The sequence below is a fragment of the Oryctolagus cuniculus genome, chromosome 3, assembly GCF_964237555.1.
Source record: "Oryctolagus cuniculus chromosome 3, mOryCun1.1, whole genome shotgun sequence".
NCBI lineage: Eukaryota > Metazoa > Chordata > Mammalia > Lagomorpha > Leporidae > Oryctolagus > Oryctolagus cuniculus.
The window spans coordinates 64922226-64940807 of NC_091434.1; the positions used below are offsets into that span (position 1 = coordinate 64922226).

At 36.2% G+C, this 18582-nt stretch overlaps 1 protein-coding gene across 2 annotated transcripts in view; it reads right to left on the minus strand.

The window, feature by feature from the left end:
* MTX2 (metaxin 2) overlaps nt 1-18582 on the minus strand; it is a 78927-nt gene that overhangs the window by 33454 nt on the left and 26891 nt on the right. For both annotated transcript variants that reach the window (XM_008258782.4, XM_051848469.2), the window contains exons 2-3: nt 6768-6815; nt 5737-5783 (exon numbers count right to left, since the gene is read on the minus strand). In XM_008258782.4, the coding sequence (XP_008257004.1) occupies nt 5737-5783; nt 6768-6815 (95 nt within the window). The remainder of the gene's footprint in view (nt 1-5736; nt 5784-6767; nt 6816-18582) is intronic.

Genomic DNA, 18582 nt, shown 5'->3' on the forward strand with positions numbered 1-18582 from the left:
ACCACTTATGTAACTTTGGAACAACTGTTTAATCTCTCTTAGTTTCCTAATCTGTGTGAAAATGGGAATAACAATACTCACCTCACAGGGCTGTTGTGTGAGAGGATTTTCCTGATACTTAACTCATACAGTACCCACCTCACACAGCTATTATAAGATTAAATGAGTTAATAAGAACTAAGGGCTAGGGGCCGGTGCCGTGGCTCACTTGGCTAATCCTCCACCTGTGGCGCCAGAATCCCATATGGGCCCTGGGTTCTAGTCCCAGTTGCTCCTCTTCCAGTCCAGCTCTCTGCTGTGACCTGGGAAGGCAGTGGAAGATGGCCCAGGTGCTTGGGTGCCTGCACCTGCGTGGGAGACCAGGAAGAAGAACCTGGCTGCTGGCTTCGGATCAGCATAGCTCTGGCCGTAGCAGCCATTTGGGGGGTGAACCAACAGAAGGAAGACCTTTCTCTCTGTCTCTCCCTCTCACTGTCTGTAACTCTACCTGTCAAATAAATAAATAAAAATCTTAAATAAAAAAAAAAAAAAAGAACTAAGGGCTCAGCACAGTGACAAACACATGTGGCACCCAACCACTGTTGCTATGTTCTGTTTCCCTCCCCAAACTGTGGCCACTATGAACTTGGATGAGCAGAGCATCTCTTGAGCTTCAAATTCCATATCTTTAAAATGAAGGTAGCCATAGTGTCCTGCATTAAGGTTATAGTAAGGACTGCATGAGACACTGCACACAAAAGCTCTTCATACAATGCCTTCCACAATAAAAGCATCCAATAAATACTACATTTTAAAGCAAATTTTCAGTATTATTAAAATAACATTTTATTTCAATTAAAGCATTCAATATTAATTTTTGAAATGGCAGGAAACAATCATAAAAATTAATGTTCACATAGATATAAAAGTATCTCACAAAATTCTTATAAATAATATTTACTTTAACTTTGATTCTTTTAACATTTAAGCTTCCTTTCCTCTAGCTGATATTGATTATGTGTATTTCTGTCAAAGAATCAGGAAAGAAGGAAATAAGTAACATCCATTGCATATTTACAATACATCAATTACTTTTCGAATATGTTAGCATATCCAATCCTCACAAAAACCCAATCAGATAGTTTCCATTATATCTCTGTTTTACAGATGCGGAAATCTGAAGCAGAGTGTTCTATTGAAAACATACTATATTTGGGGGCTGGACTGTGGCAAAAGGAGCTAAGCCTCTGCCTGCAGCACTGGTATCCCATATGGGAGCCAATTCTGGTCCTGGCTGCTTCTCTTCTGAACCAACTCTCTAATATGGCCTGGGAAAGCAGCGGAGGATGGCCCAAGTCCTTGAGCCCCTGCACCCACATGGGAGACCCCGATGAAGCTCTTGGCTCCTGGCTTTGGATCGGCTCAGCTCCAGCCATTGCAGCTATTTGGGGAGAGAACCAGCAGATGGAAGACCTCTCTCTCTCTGCCTCCCCTCTCTCTGTGTAACTCTGACTTTCAAATAAATAAATAAAATCTTTAAAAAAATTAAATAAAGTATGCTATATTTGGAACTGAGGCCAATGGTCCAGTTCAAAAAGACAAAAGACAGAATATAATCAACTAATAAGACATAAAATTCTTAATGAAAATAAAACATTTTAAAAGAAAATTTTTATAATTCATATGTATTTACTCATATTGTAGTATCTAAACCCACACAGCCCCACACAAAAGCCGCAAACTACACATGGCTACTGAACACATGAAATGTGGCAACACAAATTGAGATGTGCTATAACTATAAAATGTACATCAGATTTTGAACTTTAAATGAAAAAAAGTAAAATATCCCAGTAACCAATTTTGTATTGATTACATGTTAAAAGGACAATATTTGGATAAACTAGACTAAATAAAACATATAATTAATTTCACCTGTTACCTTACTTTTTAAAAAGGGGCCAACATTTTATATCTATTAGACAGTTAAGGAGGTAAGAGAGAACAGTAAGGAATTATTATCAGAGTTCTTTTCTCAATCAATATAAGCTTCAGTTCTTCAAAGTGGAAGTTTTATGGAATGGAAGACTTCTCTCTTTTTCTGTGTGTATGTGAATACTGCACACCTACCTACTTCACAGGAATGAGAGAACCATATAATCCTAATACTTCATGATATTCAACATACAAGATTATGTTAGAAACAGGCAAATATTTCCGGTAATGCCAATACTTGTTGAATGAGGTTCAAAGGAAAGTAAACATAAGGAAAAATAACAGCCACAGGGAAAAAAAAATTTCTTTTTTTTTAATTTTTATTTTTTATTTTTTGACAGGCAGAGTGGACAGTGAGAGAGAGAGACAGAGAGAAAGGTCTTCCTTTGCCGTTGGTTCACCCTCCAATGGCCGCTGCGGCTGGCGCTCTGCGCCTGTCACACTGCACTGATCCGATGGCAGGAGCCAGGTACTTCTCCTGGTCTCCCATGGGGTGCAGGGCCCAAGCACTTGGGCCATCCTCCACTGCACTCCCTGGCCACAGCAGAGATCTGGCCTGGAAGAGGGGCAACCGGGACAGAATCCAGCGCCCCGACCGGGACTAGAACCCGGTGTGCCAGCGCCGCAAGGCGGAGGATTAGCCTAGTGAGCTGCAGCTCCGGCCAAAATTATGTTCTTTTAAACTGAAATCAAAATGGTTTCTCTAATCAAAAAATGTCTAACCGCTTAGTTCCAGAGGTATAATACACACTAAGTCTACATAATAAGTAAGATTTAAATTTCCTGATTAAAATATCTGATGTTTGATATTCTAGAAAATCTTCTAGAAATCTTCTGGATATCTACCAAAAACTATCCAATTTATGGATATCTGTCACATTTTCAATTTTTTAAAAAAGATTTCTTTATTTATGGGAAAGAGTTGCAGAAAGGGCGAGGCAGAGGCAAGAGTGAGAGAGAGAGAGAGAGAGAGGGAAAGAGAGGGTGAGAGAGTGAGAGAGAGAAGGAAGTGAGAGAGGGAAGGAAGAAGGGAGGGGGGGAGGGAGGGAGGGAGGGTCTTCCATCTGTTGGTTCATTCCTCAATAGCCACAACAGCCAGGGCTGGGGAAAGCCAAAGCCAGGAGTCAAGAGTTTCAACCAGGTCTCCCATGTGGGTGCAGGGGCCCAAGGACTTGGGCCATCTTCCACTGCTTCCCCAAGCACATTAGCAGGGAGCTGGATCAGAAGTGGAGCAGCTAGGACTTGAACCAGCACCCATATGAGATGCCAGTGCTACAGACAGCAGCTATACCCATAAGCCACAGTGTGGGCCCCATTTTGACCAATTTTATACATCAAATCTGACGCCTTTAACTGATTCTTCTAAACGGATGCTGGCCCACTATATAGAAGAAAATTACTCCATAAAGTTTACATCAGATATCTGGAAAATTCACATTTATAGTCATGGCTACTATCAGTTGTCATGCCAAAGAATATTGAAGAAAACCAGGAATTTTTAATATATGCTGGTTAATTTATCATCTAAGTGACACATGTAGGATAAAAATAACTGAAATGGTTAAGCATAATTCTGCATTTTAAAAGGTCCCTTTTGTCTGCTTTTACTTTTAATAGAAGCTATGATTTTAGAACCATAGTGAGAAAGCAAATTAGTAGAACCATAAAAACAGAACTGATAAATAAATTATACACTAAGATTTCTTTTTTTCTTCCCTCCCTTGGATTATTTTAAATGTAACCTTTTAATGGTAATATACTGATATCCTGGTTTGGCTTGGAACTAGTTAAACCATCTATCTATTCTAGGTATTCTCAGCCTTGACACTATATACATTTGGGGCTAGATATATCCTTTGCTGTGGAGGGCCTATCTTGTGCATTGCAGGGTATTTAGCAGCTTCCTTGGCCAAAAAGCACTCTCTCCCCAATAGTTTTGACAACCAACAATCTGTGAACATGGTCAAATGTCTTCTAGGGGCAAAAAAATCCACACACTTGGGAGCTACTAATATATTCCTATCCAAAATGCCTTCTTTTTGGTGAACATTACTAGTACTTCCTAAACTACTATTATTTAGTTGCAGGGGCCCTTTATAGGGACTTCCAAACAGCTTCAGTATAGACATAGGTGAATGTACTAACATCATATGCAAAATAGGCTGGGGATATTTGTAATTATGTGTGTGCACTGGAATTTCTCTGGAAAAAAATGGTCTATAGTTTTTGTCACACCCTGAGTTAGCCCCAAAACATAATTAAAAAGAGGTTAAGAATCAGTGCTTTGAGAAAAATACCCACTATACCCTGAAGCTCTGTTCTAAGATATTATACATAGCCAGTAATTTACATGATATTATCAGGCAGGATTACTTTTATTGCACTTATAAACCATTCATACAACAAACATTTACTGAGTATATTCTATATGCTAAATATATGCTATTAAGATTTGAAAGCTAAACTTAAAGTCTAGCTTCCTCACCTACATAAATAAAATGATTAACAAATAACAGTAAATGTCAATATTTATCACATATAACAGAATTTCTGCTTATCAAAAGTTAACATTAACTAAAGAAACTACTAATTACAATACAGTTATCTAAAGACCAAAAAAAGGTAAATGAATAAACAATTTAGATTCTTGGTCCAAGATATAAAATTAAAAAACAAAGATACTTATAGATACTCATACTAACAAATTATTGCCCAAGCATATTTCTTTTCATCTTTTGTCTCCTTCTCACCCTTAAACAAAGATACACTGAATGGTATTTATCATACTGTCATAATGAATGACAGTACCAGACACTGTTATTAAGCCCAGGGGATATCAAGTTAAATAAAAATATGAGATGATCTAAAATTAAGTTCTTAAAACACAACAAAAACTCAATAAACACTTCCTTTAGTTCTCTTTCATTCTGTCCTCAAGAAGCTCACACTCCCCTCAAATGTCATGTGTCTTAGATTTCTCCTTTGAGTTATCTTCTAGAAGCTATATAGTAAAATCCTCTTTGTGTTTCAAACCATAAACTAAACAAATAGCAGCTAAGCATATAAAATGCTTGAATAACTGCATTATAGTTCTAAAACCTGCATAAACATTCCTTTCTTTTTTTTTTTTAAAAGCAAACAATCCCCAAGCATCCTATTCTTCCATATACAGTTTCAAGTTTACAAGGCCACTAATCTTCTTTGGATTACACAACTGTGATATATAACTTGAAGAGCTCCTGCATTCAATAAGTGGTTTGGGGATAATAAACACTCATGTAATCAATAAATATAGAAGCAGCTAGAGAAGAACATGTCTGCTTCAAGATTATCAAATGGATTAAGGCTAGAGAGAGCACAATGAGTAGAATAAAGCTTAGAAATATGTAGTAAATAAATCTTTACAAATAAATTAGACAATAATTCTGAGTCCTAAATGAACATATCACTCCAATTAATCAATAACATCTTATCTAGCCAAAAGCAAAACAGCAACACTCAGAATGTACATAGCACACACAAAAATGACATTTTAAAAATAATGAAGATTTTTGTTTATTTAACATACTGACAACAATTAACTGAACATTACATAATAAAACTACGTATCACAGGGAAGTGATATTATATTGATAATAGTAAATCACATGAAAAAATTCTAAATATATATTCTCAGACTTTCTGCAGGGGGGAAATAATTGCAACTCAAAACAATGCAAATCACCTAGGGGTTAAAAAAAATTACATTATTTACATATTTACCTGCACAGCAAGAGAAGCTGCATTGTCAGAAAGCAAAATTTGCTCTCCTGTGGAAATACAATGAAAGAGTCAAAAGTGTAACTGCTAAACAATTAAAATATATTTTATTTAAAAACAAAATGATTCCCATGTTCAGAAAGAAAAGGTATAGCCTATCACTACAGTAATTATGTAGTTCTATATCAATGCCATTGTATAATTATAATTTTGACTAAATTATCATAGGATGTAAATAATGATGAAATGGGACTATTTCCTCTCAAACTATCTGATCATTTATTGCATTTTATCAGCAATACTCATAATTTAAATCACTCATTTAAAAACATTCATTTTTCAAGTTTTCAAGAACTAGTGCTCTTTTCATTAAAATTAAGTAAAATAGTGTGTGCTCAAACCCCACTAGTTAAAAGCAAAAGCACTCACAATCATATAAAACCAGCTTGCAGTTAATATTGCACAGTGTGTCTAGGTCTGTCACACAAAAGAAAGATGACAAGTTCGCTGCAATAAAAATTCCATGCTTAGAAGACTAGGGCTGCTTGCCTATTAGTCTTCATTACTTTGCAGTCTTCTGACAACTGTAGCAGGCTGCTGAGCCCCAAATGGGGTCCATAATGTGATCTGATGATATATGAAGAGCTGCTAAAGGGAGCCTGAACCATCCTAGCCTATACATTTTCACAGTTCCTTTTTACTGAGAGCCCACTTTACCACAGGACTTCAAAAATCTGCTGTCTCAGCTATCAGTGCAGTAAATCTGCCAAGGGTTCCTGCAACCACATCATTTTACACTGCCTACAGCAGCCAATATAATGAGTCAATAATAAACTAAGGACCTCATAGGCCGTGAATAGTTGGTTTACACTGGCAGATACAAGTTTAGGTAAAACCTCCTAGACAAATTATACAAGAGAATCTCTTCCTTATGTTTTATGTTCTCTTTTCAGTAAATTATATTACTGAGGGGCATTTTTGGTAATAAATGTATTTTGCTACAATGCCATTTTTAATTGTGAACAAGAACCTACCTTTCAGTTGCTGATACAATGTAGCATTTTCAGGCCATGGTTCTGTAGCTGCAGAAACAAGGCAGAAGTAATTAGGCACATAGGGCAAATACATCAATAATTAACCAAATTAATAAGCATGTACATTTGCCTTGGGCATTGTAGAGTCAATCACTAAGATTCCCTTAAATGTGGCAACTAATCACTCTATCTTAGATTCTACAGTAACTTGTATAAGTAGGATAAATAACTTTTTAAATGCATGTTTGGTTTATTATTTGGTGATTGTTTTTGTTGAGAAAGAGAAGAAAGACACCATGCTCAATCAAAAGCTAGAATATAAAAAATACAACAGCCTATATGTTACAATTCCTTCAGTCTCTTTTAAACAGACATCAAAAATGCTGCTCATACATATAAAAAGAAACTGATGTTTGATTCACTATAGAAAAACAGTAAAGCAATATTTATAATATTTTACTATAAATGTTTAACAAAGCAACATTTCAAACAGATGGCATGAAATATCAAATATATCTGTATCAGGCTTTCCATCTTTCCTTTTGTTCTGATAGTATTTAAAAATGCAGAGGAATATTGCTATATTCCAGAACATGTCACTGCCTTGACCCTACTACTACAACTGCACAAAATAACTAAAGCGTAGTGAGATGGAGCATTAAGTTCATGCCACATGAAATAAAGCCTGTACAGCTACATCTAGGCCTAAAGTGAAGCTGGACTTTGACCCTTAATCGTTCATCTAGAGAAGAATACAGCTACAAAGAATATCAGTAAGTTACCTACCAGTGGTTAGGTAAGCACTACATTTGAATGTTGTCTAATCAGCTCTGCTTAAAGAATACACAGGATGTCATCTATTGAATTATTTTAAAAATCCATAAAGGATCAGTCACCAATTCTAATATAGTAACTACATTTGCTCTAAGCAAGAAAGTAAATATATGACATTTGACAATAATTTGGTATTTTTCTTACTGTGTCTATACTAATCCAATCTCTGTGATATAACAACAGATAATTTTTAGTGATTTTTCAAAAGAAATTCATACTTGTGAAGATTATTTTAGATGATAATTTTAAGATAGACTAAAACTCCCCGGGTAAGGAAGAGGAGCCCCTTAATTTGCTTTTCCTTATGCTTTAGAATGAAAAGAAAAACAATAATGTTATTAAAAATCATAAATGTTACTTTTGTTTTGGCTTGTTTCAGCTCCAATTAAATTCGCAGTTATGGACAATACCACACATCATCAAGCAAATAACATACCTTTCAGAGCTTTGTATGCTACTACCTACAATATTACACATATGTATAAAAGCTACTGATTTCCATACACATACTAAAAAGGCAATTAAAATTAAAATAAAATATTCATTATATTTTACTGTAAATTTTTTAACAAAGTAAAATTTCACTAAGAACCCAATTACCTTTTATAACAATTTTTAAAAATATGTCATGGAAACAAAAACACGCTGACATCAGCAAATTACTCAAAAATAACCTTTTAGAATAAATTGTATGGTCAGCACACCTATTCTGTTTACATCTATACTAGAAACAATACAATGAGGTCCATTCATTATAAGATCCTAAATCATCAAGATTCAATTTTATGTACTAATCTTAAAGCAAAAAAACACAGAAATTTACAAAAATTTCAAATAAATATTAAATCAACAGATGTGTCATCTGTATCTGTATATTTCATACTGCATCATGTTTTGCATATAGTTATTATTCATTAATTATGTATAGAAAGTAAGAAAAGGGATACTTGATTAAATATTCTCTTAAACATTTTGGCTAATAAACTTTTACTGAATTTAGTATTATCTTGTTAAGGTAACAGGGTGTACTAGTTAAATATTCTGGTAATCTTAACTTCTGGTTAATTTGTATATATCCTGGACATGATTACAAATGTTCAAAACAATGGAATATCAGGATTAAGTGTATTGAATATAATTTCAGTATTCTTTGATACATAAGGAGCTACTTCATTAATTTGTAACATAACAGAATTCTCATGTGAACAAAAATTTATGTGCTGAGTAACATAACTAAGTTATTTCAGGGACAGGCATTGTGTTACAGTGGGATAAGCCAGTTTCCAAGCTGGCATCCCATACCAGAGTGCCAGTTCAAGTCCCAGCTCTTTCAATTCCAATCCAGCTTTCTGCTGATGCAGGTTAGTGGGTAGGAATGATGGCCTAAGTGCTTAGGTACCTGCCATTCATATAGAAGACCCGGATGGAGTTTCTGGCTCCCTGGCTATGGCCTGGCCCAGCCCCGGCTGTTGTGGGCATTGGGGAGTGAACCAACACAGAAAATCAATCAATCTCTCTCAACTGACAGAAAATCAATCAATCAATCACTCTTCCCCTCCTCTCTGTCACTCTGCCTTTCAAATAAATAAGTAACTCTTTAAAAAAAAAAAAAAAAGTTAATTCATCATCACTCCCATGGATTCTCCAGGTAGAATACAATAAATATATATGAAAGCAATAGAAATTTTATAACATATTACCTGACTGCAAATAAAACTAAAGAAGTTGCTTACAGTTACCAAAAGCTCTGTTATTAAGAACCTGAAGTTGGATGCTGGGATGAAAGGGGGAAATATTTTGCTTGATCCAAGATAGAAACTGTTTTAACTCAGAAATTATTAACCGTGGGCATTGTGGCTTAGCAGGTTGAGCCACTGCCTATGATGTCAGCATCCCATATGGGTGCCATTTGTGGCCCAGCTGCTCCATTTCCAATCCAGTTCCCTGCTAATGTGCCTAGGAAAGCAGTAGAAGATGGTCCAAGTACTTGGGCTTCTGTACCAACATGGGAGACCCAGATGAAGCTCCTGGCTCGTGGCTTCAGCCTAGCCTAGCTCTGGCAGTTGTAGCCATTTGGGAAGTCAACCAGCAGATGGAAGACATCTTCTCCCTCTCTCTTCCTCTCCCTGTAACTCTGCCTTTCAAATAAATAAATAAATCTTTTTCAAAAAAAAAAAAAGAAATTATTGAAAAGCAGTTCTCATAAAGCAACTCCATCAAAGCATATGATGTTTATTCCATAAATAGAAACTATCATTCAAATAGAGAAGGCAACAGAACAATATAAACCTATATAACCATGTTATTTTAGCACCTAGGAATTCTCAGTAGACAACAGATGATAGGGAATGCAGAGAAAGACTTCAGGTATAGCCAGGTTCATGAGTGTGTAACCTGCACAATTGCACAGGGCCTGCACTTAGAAGGCCTGATGCTTGGTTTGGTCTTCTGCTGTCACAGCCTTGAAAGTCTTATCTTTTGAACAAGTGATCTTGAAATGTCTATTTTGTACTAGATGCTACTAACTATGTAGCCAGTCCTGTGCCCAAGGAAGTCTTCACTGACTCCCTGAATAGTTCAAACACTCTATCACAAACTCATATATAGATAGCATGCACACCCCTTTGCACCACTTATTGCAGTCAATATTTTGACATCTTTGAGTAAACTATTTGATTGTTTATCTCCTAAGTTAGAAAATAAGCACCATGAATCTAGGATTTGTTTGATTTTGCTTACCATCTCATCCCTAAAACCTAGCACATAACAAACAATCAGTAAATGTTGCCTGAATGTTTGTTTTTATATTGCCACCAACATTATTGTTATTACTCAGTACCATTTAGGCTAAGATTGCAGCAGGGATTATAAGCAAACTGCATGGAAAAACATAAAAATAACTTTACCCAGACAACTTCAATACTACAACTAACGATATAACTCTAAAAATATTAAAAGAACTACCTAGAAATAGTTAGAACTTGAATTTCAATTTATTTTTAGCTCTTTGTGCTTTATTTTTTAGTCTATATTTTATACAGGACACATTAGCTCAGCAATTAACAAACATGCTTTCCAGATCTATTTGAGTCTGTATGTTCAAACATTCTATTAATGGAGACATGAGGTTTTAAAATATGGTGATCCCAGGGTAAGAATTTGACCTAGTGGGGAAGCTGCCTGCACCCCGCATGTGAGTACCTGGGTTGGATTCCCAGTTCTGGCTTCTGACTCTAGCTTCCTGCCAATGCAGACTGCAGAAGACAACAGGATGGTACAATCAAGTGGGTTCCTGCCACCCACCCACATGGGAGATCTGAATAGGGTTCCCAGACCTGCAGGGAATTGCAGGCTCCTGTCTTCAGCATGGCCCAGCCCTGGCTGGTGTGCCCATTTGGGGAGTAAGCCCATAGACGGAAGCATGTGCTTGCTCTCCCTGTATCTCCCTCTCTTTCTGACTCAAATAAAAAAATTAAAATTGTGCTTGTTTTAGTGTCATAAGATGTAGGAAGGGGAATCATGAGATGGGTTGTCAGATGGTTAAGGACCTTGACGATTAAGCTTAGGAGTGTACAGCAGTAATATCTGATGAACACTATATATCTGATATGAAACATCAAATAGATTTCCAGTTTTAGGGTTAGGGCATAGGTTTAAAAAAAAAAGCATAGCTAATTTAGATATTTTTTTCCCTGTACTTCAAAGGATTGTCCTGCATACTACAGGGTGCAAACACTTCACCACATATTGGAGAATATATTCTAATAAAACTCTTTATTTGAAGTTTTAGCAGAGAACATAGCCAGGCATGTACTCCTCTCTCCTTGTGAAATCATCTTTTTTTAATGAAGGGGAAAAGCTTAGGGAAAAATACATACGAATTAGTTAGGAGAATGGGGATCCCTCCCTCTCTACCTACTGTATACAACCTGAGTACTTCAGATTCCCCAATGTACTTCATATTTTCTCATCTTCATGATTTTGTTCAAACTATTCCCCTTAATCCAGAATGCACTACTCCATTGCTACATGCCCAAGCTCTATACCTTTTCTAAGACAATGTTTAAATGCCACCTCCATCAAGAAAGTTTCTAATCCAATTTGTCCCTTACTTGTTCTGTACATAGTAGTCTGTACTTGTCTTATGATGAATGATATTTTCTACTCTATCATATTGTTGCATCAATATTTTCTCTCTATTTCTTGGAGGTAAAGTCCTAAAATGTGTAAATTTCCTGTAGTCCTTAGGTTATATATTAAAATATTGGCTTCTTAGTTGCTCCAAACTGAAGATAACATTTACATTAATATATGCTAAAATATGAAATTCAAATTAATCAAGATTTAAACTTTTTTCAAGTATTATCTAAAACTAATATTTTTATTACAACAGTTCCAAATTAAAAACTATCTACATCTCAGAAGTCAATTCTTTCACAATAAAGAAATGGCTATATCATTTTCATACCAAGGCAGTTAAAGTTGGTTTCTACTAACCCTTAAGATACTCTTGGTAACCTATGTTAACTCACACTTTAAACTAGAATTACTATTCTAATAGTACTCCCTACCAAAAGATACATTAAATTTTTGTCATTTTGTAAAGAAGGAATATTTCTTATTTTACAGCTATAAAGATTACATATAAATAAAGCAAATATCCTAGTACCTCATAACTAAGCACATACCCAATTAATGTTATTAAAAATCTAGTTAGCCCTTTTCCATCTTTTCCTTTTTATTCAAACCCATGTCTTGATTAATTTACATTTATTGTCTTCTTTAAAAGACAGGAACAAAAAAACATGTCTATAAAAGTTTCAATTTGGGGGCCAGTGTTGTGGCACAGCAGGATAGCCACAGTTCACAATGCCAGCATCCCATACTGGAGTGCCAATTTGAGTCCCAGTTGCTCTGTTTCTGATCCAGGAGTGAAAGAAGGCCCAAGCGCTTAGAAGGAATTTCTGGCTCCTGGCTTCAGCCTAGCCCAGCCCCTACCTCTTGTGTCACTTGGTAAGTGAATCACTAGATGAAGACCAATCTATCTTTCTCTCTCTCTCTCTTTCTCTCGTCACTCTTTCAAAGAAATGAATTTTTTAAAAAGTTGCAATCTTTAAGTGAGGAGTTTTTCTTTTTTAGTCCAAATGAATATTTTTTTTTTTTTTTTTTTTTTGACAGGCAGAGTGGACAGTGAGAGAGAGAGACAGGGAGAAAGGTCTTCCTTTGCCGTTGGTTCACCCTCCAATGGCCGCCGCGGCCGGCGCGCTGCGGCCGGCGCACCGCGCTGATCCGATGGCAGGAGCCAGGAGCCAGGTGCTTTTTCCTGGTCTCCCATGGGGTGCAGGGCCCAAGCACCTGGGCCATCCTCCACTGCACTCCCTGGCCACAGCAGAGGGCTGGCCTGGAAGAGGGGCAACCGGGACAGAATCCGGCGCCCCGACCGGGACTAGAACCCGGTGTGCCGGCGCCGCTAGGCGGAGGATTAGCCTAGTGAGCCGCGGCGCCGGCCCAAATGAATATTTCTTAAATATTTCAAAGAAACTTCTACTCTTACAAGTATTTATATTAAAGGCGAAAAAAGTAAAGTTAAAAAGAAAGCAAACATACTCTTGGGTCTTTGAAAGTCATAGATAAGATAAATAAATCATAACAAAATAAATATTAGATATGCAGACAAGATAAAGCAACACCCACAACCCAAAAGAACATATATTTGCTTCTCATTCATTTTAACTAACTATATGCTACCTATCTTCCAGCTTTACTAACCAATTCCATATAATAAAAAAAATTTTTTTTTACTACTAATCCATGATAATTTTTAGTGAAATGACTGCTGGTCAATAAATTCTCTCTCTCTCTCTTTCTCTCTCTCTCTCTCTCTCTCTCTCACACACACACACACACACACATAGGTCTCTTAAAGGCTTTATATGCTACTTGCAGTATTCTCTTAGTATATCTAGGTGATAAGGTCATTAGTGACAAATAATTGATCTATCCCATTCAATTCAAGGTATTTCACAATGTGAAAGTACTGTGACCTAATAAACAAGTCTAATTTCAAAGTCTACCTCTTAAAGATCTAAGCTAAAGGAACAAGAGAAGGGCCATGAAAAGAGACGCCCAATGCTGCTGGGTTGTGTGTATGTGTGTTTTTTTTTCTTAAGTTTTGCATTCTTAACATACAACATGACTCCTACAGCTTATGAATGTAGGTGAAGACATAATTTGTAGGATAATAGGCACTAATATTACATGCTGCCTCAGTTCTGTCATTTTTCCAATCCATCAAATTGATTAATGCTATAATAACTCTATACAAACCTATCATTTGTGCACTAATGAAGTCAAACTCAGTTTATCCTTAGGCAACTAGATTCCAAACTAGATTCATAGATGTCACCTCTTCATCCCAGCAAGACTATTTAGACAGTGTTAAATAAAAGGAGTAACAAACATGTAAACTCTATCTCCAAATTTGGATGGCTTTCTGCCAGAGGTGTAAATACAAATACTACTAATATAACAAAATGCTCAAAGAGCATTTGGCAGCTCTTAAACATGGACAAGTTACTGCAAGACACATAGAGAAAAGGGGGAAATAAATTTGCTAATTTGACACTGATGACTGCAGTGATGTCAATATAGACACTAACTGTAAACCCAACAAGTTTTGGGAAATGATGATATGAAGGTTTTGTTAAAAATAGATTTCTAAGACATTTAGACTGAAAATATGATCAAATGGGACTTTATAAAAACTGGAATTGTAATGACTGTGTACAAGATTCAACAGCAATTCAATCTGCAAACTACAGTGCAAATCAAAGAATACTACATATCTAATAATGATCATGAAATAATTATGCCCCCTGAGCTACTGTTTCGTAGAGAATGTTTAATGACATTATACTGGATTAATAAGCAGGAAGTGACTCTTCCCACAAAAGAAGTTTAAAACCATTTCCCCATCACCTCAACAAATATCAGTGTTCATGTCAGAGAATGAGGAAGTACAGTCACACGGTCCTTTCCATAGACCTGAAATATAGGCAGGCACCAGCTGTGTAGCAAGTGGCAACGCCGCTTACACAACACATTGCAACAAGTGCAGGCACAAAGATTAAAATAAGCACCCTTGAAGCAAGAACCCAATATTCTTGGACAGACTAGACAAGTATAAGACACAAAAGGATTCCCAAACTCTGGAAGAAGATTTTTATGAAAGAAGATTCAGACCAAAACTATTCCCTTGGCTACAAGTTATCTTAACTCTTTAGGAAAAAGAAACTTGTTGCAGATATGAGAACCTACTGTGTATCTTTTATTGCTTGTTACCTACAGATATATACGGCAATTCTTTCAGAAAGTAAATTTAGACACAATGTACAAATCAGCTTTATCAAACTTCAATAAATATTTACTGCATATAATGTGCCACATACCATTCTAAGCACTAAAGATACAATTATAAAGAAAACCAAGTAACTACCTTTAAAGCACTTATTATTTAATAGTACCACGGGTCTTATCTCTGTATTTGTTACCTCTATATTGTCTCAAGTTAAAATCTCCAACAAATACTGAAGTCTATCTCACTATAATAAATATTATCTGGCATACCTATAACAAGGATTGATTCTGTTGGGCTATGTGTTACATAAGGACTAAGAAAAAATTATACATACCAGTACATGATCTCCAAAATGCCAAACTAATGCCAATTTACTGACCTATGGCAAACAATATTTCACAAAATCACTCAATATCTCCAACCAATGATTTATTTGGAATAAGTGGTAAACAAAAGATTAAAATGACCCGAAGTGAGTCAGACACTGAACAATGCAGTATAATTAATACTCAAGACAGATGGGTCATAATACTTCACCATTATGGAAGAAGGTGGAAACCAATAAAGATTGAAAATGTAGGAAAACTGATGGAGGGCAGAATTTTACCTCACAACCAAAGTTTGAGCCTAAATAAAAGTAAAGAATAATGGGGGCTGGCGCCGCGGCTCAATAGGCTAATCCTCCACTTAGCCCCGGTTGGGGCGCCGGATTCTTTCCCGGTTGCCCCTCTTCCAGGCCAGCTCTCTGCTGTGGCCCGGGAAGGCAGTGGAGGATGGCCCGGGTGCTTGGGCCCTGCACCCCATGGGAGACCAGGAGAAGCACCTGGCTCCTGCCTTCGGATCAGCGCGGTGCGCCGGCCGCAGCGCACCAGCCGTGGCGGCCATTGGAGGGTGAACCAACAGCAAAAGGAAGACCTTTCTCTCTGTCTCTCTCTCACTATCCACTCTGCCTGTCAAAAAAAAAATAAAGAATAATGGGAATTTATCTCCTTCAGTTCAAATACTACCTAGACTTCTATTTAGGCAGAGGATTATGATGATGATTAGCAATTAATATTACTCAACATGGGGCTGACACTGTGGTACAGCTGGTAAAGCTTCCGCCTGCAGTGCAGCCATTCCATATGGGTGCCAGTTCAAGTCCCAGCCACCATTTCCAATCCAGCTCTCTGCTACAGCCTAGTGAAGCAGTAGAAGATAGTACAAATGCTTGGGCCCCTGTACCCACGTGGGAGACCTGGAAGAAGCTCCTGGCTGCTGGCTTTGGATCAGCGCAGTTGCAGCCATTGCGGCCAGTTGGGAAGTGAACTAGTCGATGGAAGACCTCTCTCTCCTTCTCTGCCTCTGCCTCTCTGTAACTCTTTCAAACAAACAAATAAATCTTTTTTAAAAATTGCTCAAGCTCCATATAGACTATATCCATAATACATAAAGAACTCTTACAACCCAATAATAAAAAGGAAATATAACCCAAATTTTTAAACTATGCAAAGGATATGAATAGACAATTCTCCAAAAGAGATATATATGAATGGCCAACAAGCACATAAAAAGACATTCAATGTCATCAGAGAAATGCAAATCAAAACCACAGTGAGATAACACTTCACATCCACTTGGAAGACTAAAATCAACAAGACAGTTAATAAAAAATATTTAGAGGCTGTAAAGAAATTGTACACTTTACTGGTGAAACTAAAAAGTTTGCCCATTTCGCTAAATGTTAAATAGAGAATTATCTTATGTGACCCAGTAATTCCACTGCTGGTATTCATCCAGAAAAAAATGAAAACATATATCCACAACAAGACTTATAATGCACAAGTCAAAAAGTGGAAGCAACTCAAATGTCCATCAGCTGGTGAATGGTTAAGCAAACTGTAGTTAATATATACAACAGATTACTACTCACAGCAGTAAGAAGTAATGAAGTACTGACACATGTTACAACATGGATGAACTTCAAAAGCATTTTGTCCAATGAAAAAGTCACAAAGAAAACACATTGTATGATTCTATGTATATGATATGTCCAAAACTAGCAAATCTACAGATAGAAAAACAATGATTAATGGTTAACAGATGATCCAGGTGAGAGTGGGACATGAATGCACATGAGCTGTTTGTATTGGAACTGATGGAAATCTATAATTAGATTGTGGTGATAGTCATAAAAGTATGCAAATGTAATTTAAAAATCATCAAACTGTACACTTAAAAAGGGTGTGTAAAATATACCTCAGTAAAGCTGAGATAATAGAAAATTATGAAAGACTTACTGTATTTACTGCACACAATACATATTAAGTGCTTAATACATATTAACTATCTCTCAACAACTTCACAAGGTAGACACTGTTATTACTACCCATTTTACAATAAGAAAACTGAGGCATAAACATAAGTAACTTGTCCAAAGTCATGATGTTAGTGACAACAACCAGGATTTGAACTCAAGTACTCTGGCTCCAGTCAGTGAACACACAACTAAATTAGCTACCCTCTTGCAGAGCTCATAAATAAGCATTCTTGTGTAATCATTATTAGAATTAAAGCCATTATTAGCATCCTCCAAGGATAGTTCTCCATCCTTGCAGTGTAAGAATCTCCTGAGTAAAGATACTTATTTTCATCAAACCGAGGCTGAAAAATTCTGAGACCACAGTGATGAGGACTAAAAATCTGCAACTGCAACAAGCGGGCAACTCTGCTAAATCTTTGAACACCATACACACACTGTTCTTGTTCTTTTGGTCTCTTTCATTCATTTAGCTCACAGAAAGTAGTGGTAAGCATTGGTATAGAATAATTTTATTCAAGAAGATTTCTGACCATCTTACTCAAGTAGACATGGCTATTATATGTGAATATAGCTTAAAGCCAACTTTTAAAACACACCTTAGTAATAATGTTGCAATATTATAATGTTCAAGAATAAGCTTTTTTTATATCTTAATTCCAAGGTTTATTCAGTTTTTTTTTTTTCATTTTTTTAAATTTATTTAAAGTGAACAAATTTCATTTATCTCATATATACAGATTTAGGAGTATAGTGATTCTTACCATCCTTCCCTCCCTCCCTCCTCTTTCCTTTTTTATTCTTTAATTTTTACAATGACTTACTTTCAGTTTATTTTATAATCATAAGCTTAAACCTCCACTAAGTAAAGAATTCAACAAATAGTAAGAAGAAAAAAATACTGTTCCTCAACATTAGAGACAAGGGCTATAAACAATCAAATCTTAAAATGTCAATTTTGCTCATATACATTACACTTTTTGTACTCTATTAGTTACCACAATTCAGGGAAAATACATGATATTTGTCTTTCTGGTATTGGCTTATTTCACTAAGCATAATGGTTTTCAGTTGCATCCATTTTGTCATGAAAGACAGGATTTCATTTTTTTTACTGCTGAATAGTATTCCATAGTGTATATATACAATATGTGCTTTATCCAGTCATCAGTTGATGGATATCTGGATTGATTCAATATCTTAGTTATTGTGAATTCAGCTGCAATAAACATGGGGTACAGTAACTTTCATATGCTGGTTTCACTGGGTAAATTTCCAAAAGTGGGATGGCTGGGCCATATGATAGATCTATTTTGATTTTGGAG